Source organism: Hyla sarda, chromosome 7 (assembly GCF_029499605.1).
Source record: "Hyla sarda isolate aHylSar1 chromosome 7, aHylSar1.hap1, whole genome shotgun sequence".
Lineage (NCBI taxonomy): Eukaryota > Metazoa > Chordata > Amphibia > Anura > Hylidae > Hyla > Hyla sarda.
Window position 1 is genome coordinate 227,471,653 of NC_079195.1, and position 3,994 is coordinate 227,475,646.

Here is a 3,994-nt window from a genome sequence, read left to right on the forward strand (position 1 = left end):
TCATGCCTAGACAGTCGTTGCCTGTCTGCCTTCTCCTGAGGATCCACACTGTCCTTGAAAAGTAAATCAAGGCTTCCCTCTCATCTCATAATTTCAACTCTCATCATGCCTAGACAGTCGTTGCCTGTCTGCCTTCTCCAGAGGATCCACACTGTCCCTGAAAAGGAAATCAAGGCTTCCCTTTCATCTCATCCCTTTGGGCAGTGGTCTCAAACTCTGGCCCTCCAGATGTTGCAAAATTTCAACTCCCACCATGCCTCGACAGTCGTTGCCTGTCTGCCTTCTCCAGAGGATCCACACTGTCCCTGAAAAGGAAATCAAGGCTTCCCTCTCATCTCATCCCTTTGGGCAGTGGTCTCAAACTCTGGCCCTCCAGATGTTGCAAAATTTCAACTCCCATCATGCCTAGACAGTCGTTGCCTGTCTGCCTTCTCCAGAGGATCCACACTGTCCCTGAAAAGGAAATCAAGGCTTCCCTCTCATCTCATCCCTTTGGGCAGTGGTCTCAAACTCTGGTCCTCCAGATGTTGCAAAACTTTAACTCCTAGCATGCCCGGACAGCCGTTGGCTGTCCGGGCATGCTAGGAGTTGAAGTTTTGCAACATCTGGAGGGCCACAGTTTGAGACCACTGATGTATCCAAAAATGTATCGATACAAAAATGTATTGATTTTGGGGATTTCGCCGCCCTCTGCGTATTTGTGGCAGGTTCCATTACAGGGATCTTTGCTCAGTCACCCGACTCTCTCTTTACTGAGTGTAATGACTTCTCCGCTTCCCAAATATTTCAGCACCGTCTCTAATCCCGGTCACTTCTGTACACAGATCAGCCGCTCGCTCGCCACTTGTTGGGTTGTGTTTGCAGCAACAGTCGCTAAGCTATTATTGACTTGTTTGTTAATCCGGACAAACTGCTTCACTTCCTACCAAGCACCAACAAAAGGCGACTCGTCCAACAAAGGACTCTAAGACACAGTGTGATATGAGTGCCGAGGATCTGCTGCTTCTTACCAGGAGTTGGGGTTTACTACCATGGAGTCTGAAGGGGTCTCCAACTAAGTCTTGTGGACTCTAGAAGAAAACCCTGGAACCATGAGTGCGGCCAGTCCGGTGCTGCTTCCATCTATTACCCCCCAGGGGCACTTTGCAAACCCTTACGCTGTAGAAGTCCTGAAGACCAAGAAAGATGAAATCATCGAAGGCATCAAGAAACCTGAAGAGCTCCTCAACCTTCTTGTAGACCACGGAATCTTCTCTGCCGATAAGAAAATGGTGATGTCCTACTACAGGACCCGGACGGAGAAGAATTCCCGCATGGTGGACATCTTATTGTCTAAAGGTGAGAGGGCTTGTCGTCTGTTCTTCTACCCCTGTCTCAAGCAGATAGAGCCCGGGTTATACAATAGTGTCAAAAGTTACGTCAACGGAGTCAATGATGGTGTCGGAGACGGGAGAAGGCAACTGGTGGGGTATCTACTGGAGAGGGACAAGGAGGACACTCAAGATAGAGTCAACCAGCCACCACCAAAAATGTCCCGTAAGGAGAACGTGCCCCATAAAGTCAAAAAAGAGACTCAAAAACCAAGTGTCCAAGTCAAGGAGAAGAGTTCTCCGCAGGAAACGCCGAGACAGCCTCCACCGCAGACCCCGAGACAGAAGGTGGTCCAGTCATCTGTTGGGGTCTTCGATGCCGCCATGAAGGGCGACCTCTCCGCGTTGGAGTCAATTCTCAAGGGCTCCGACGTCAACGCCGTAAACTCTGCTGGAGAAACTCTGTTACACGTAGCCGCTTCTCACGGTCATGTCCCCATCGTCGAATTCTTGCTATCGAAAGGCGCCAAAGTAGACATGAAGGATAAGAAAGGAAGGACGCCCCTGCACCGAGCGGCCGAGAATGGACACCTAGAAGCTGTGAGGGTCTTACTCCGGGCCGGAGCCAACATGTACGCCCTGGACAAAGATTCCCAATCTCCTCTACACCTAGCGGCTCAGAACAATCACCACCATCTGGTGAAACTCTTCCTTCAAGAAGAAGGGAAACGCTACAAAAACAGGTCCAACTTTTTGCACCTGGAGGCATCCAAAAACAATAGTCGCCTGGTGGAGATTCTTCTGAAGAACGGCGCCGATGCCGATAGTGTGGATGATAAAAAGAAAACAGCCTTATACCACGCGGTGTCCGGCGGTCATGAGGCCACCGTCAAAGTGTTACTGGAAGCAGGCGCCACTATTGACTCCAGCATCATAGACTTGGCCTTTGGGACCAACAACGAGCACATTTTCGGCCTCCTCCTCCAGTATTCCAAGGGTCTGTCCCCCGACACCATGATCTCCGCCATGTTTAAAGCCGTCCCGCTCAACCTTTACGGGATCGTCAAGGCTTTGATCGACAAAGGCACGGACGTGAACGCCAAGAACGACATCCAGTATACGCCTCTCCTCCTGGCGGCAGAGCTGGGCAAGTCGGAGACGGCGCAAGTGCTTATCGAGAAAGGGGCGCGCCTGGACGAGCGGACGCCAAATCTGAACACGGCTCTGCATCTGTCTGTTCTAGGGGGAGATGTTTCCACCACAAAACTGCTGCTCCAGAAGGGCATTAATGTTAATATTACCGGTGCCGGAGACGAAACTCCGCTCCACATGGCGGCCTACCATAACAAAGTGGACTTGAGCGAGATTTTGCTTTCAGCTGGTGCCAACGTGAACGACGTTACCAAGGAATCGGTGACTCCGCTGCACGTTGCGAGCCGGAGGAACAACGTCGATGTTGCCCGAAATCTCATAGAGCACAAAGCCAAAGTGAACGCCAAAGACAAGCAGTCGAGGACGCCGCTACATATGGCGGCAGAAGGAGGGGGTCTCGCCCTGGTGCAGCTTCTCCTCGATAACAAGGCAGACCCCAACGTTACCGACAAGGATAAAAAGACCCCACTCCACATTGCAGCCGCGGAGGGAAACCTTGAGGTGGTGACGGCTCTGTTTGGTAGCCAGGCCAGGTATGGGTTGAAGGACATGGACGGCAGTACCCCCCTCCATTATGCCGTCATCTCCGGCAATGCCGATATTGTCAAATCTTTGCTGAAAGCTGCAAAAAACAAAAACCTGGAAGATAAAAATGTCTGGAGAAAAACACCCCTGCACCTGGCGGCCGAACACGGACAAAGCGACATCATCCAGCAGCTGCTGACCAACGGGGCGGCCATAGACCCCCTGGATAATAACCGCGATACCCCCCTGCACTGTGCCTGTAGATCCGGTCACCTGACCTCGGTGCAGACCCTCGTGGGCTGGACCCAGGGGCATAAAGCCAATTTACAGGCCACCAACAGTCTGAAGAAGACCCCGCTGCAGGTGGCAGAAGCTGGAAGCACCGACAGTCACCAGCAGGTGGCGACGCTCCTGAAAAAGAAAATGCTGATAATCAAATAGAAGTGAATGCAACTAAAAAAGAGACGAGAGAGGGGACCCCCGCAAATGCACTAAGTGGGGTATTCCCGGCTCGTATGTACAGTTTCCTTGCCCCCTACAAGCTGTTTTTGTGGATGCTGGAAGTAGTCGGGAAGCCAAAAGCAGCTGAGGTGAGAAAATATACACAATTTCTGTAACTCTCATTGATTTTAATAAGTGTTGCACAAATAGTGTTTTAAGCTTCCCGACTACCTCCAGTGGCTCATTGTCTTCAAAGGGGTACTCCCGTGGAATTTTTGTTTTTTAAATCAACTTAGTCTGGAAAGTTAAACAAATTTGTAAATTACTTACTCCTATTTAAAAATCTTAATCCTTCCAGTACTTAGCTTCTTTTTGCTCCACAGGAAGTTATTTTCTTTTTCAATTTCCTTTTCAGTCTGACCACAGTGCTCTCTGCTGACGCCTCTGTCCATTTTAGGAACTGTCCGGAGCAGGAGAGGTTTGCTATGAGGATTTGCTCCTGCTCTGGACAGTTCCTAAAATGAACAGTGGTGTCAGCAGAGAGCACTGTGGTCAGACAGAAAAGG

The 3,994-nt window shown here is 50.6% G+C and overlaps 1 protein-coding gene across 1 annotated transcript; it reads left to right on the top strand.

Annotated features, from left to right (window-relative positions):
* Positions 1-1,084: 1,084 nt before the first annotated feature.
* Positions 1,085-3,571, top strand: LOC130283444 (CARD- and ANK-domain containing inflammasome adapter protein-like). Its single transcript, XM_056532957.1, has one exon. The coding sequence runs from the start codon at positions 1,092-1,094 to the stop codon at positions 3,426-3,428; it is 2,337 nt and encodes a 778-aa protein (XP_056388932.1). The 5' UTR covers positions 1,085-1,091; the 3' UTR covers positions 3,429-3,571.
* The last annotated feature ends 423 nt before the right edge of the window (positions 3,572-3,994 follow it).

Excerpts from the sequence above, each read along its gene's own strand:
- LOC130283444 (XM_056532957.1), top strand. The coding sequence starts at position 1,092 with ATGAGTGCGGCCAGTCCGGTGCTGCTTCCATCTATTACCCCCCAGGGG.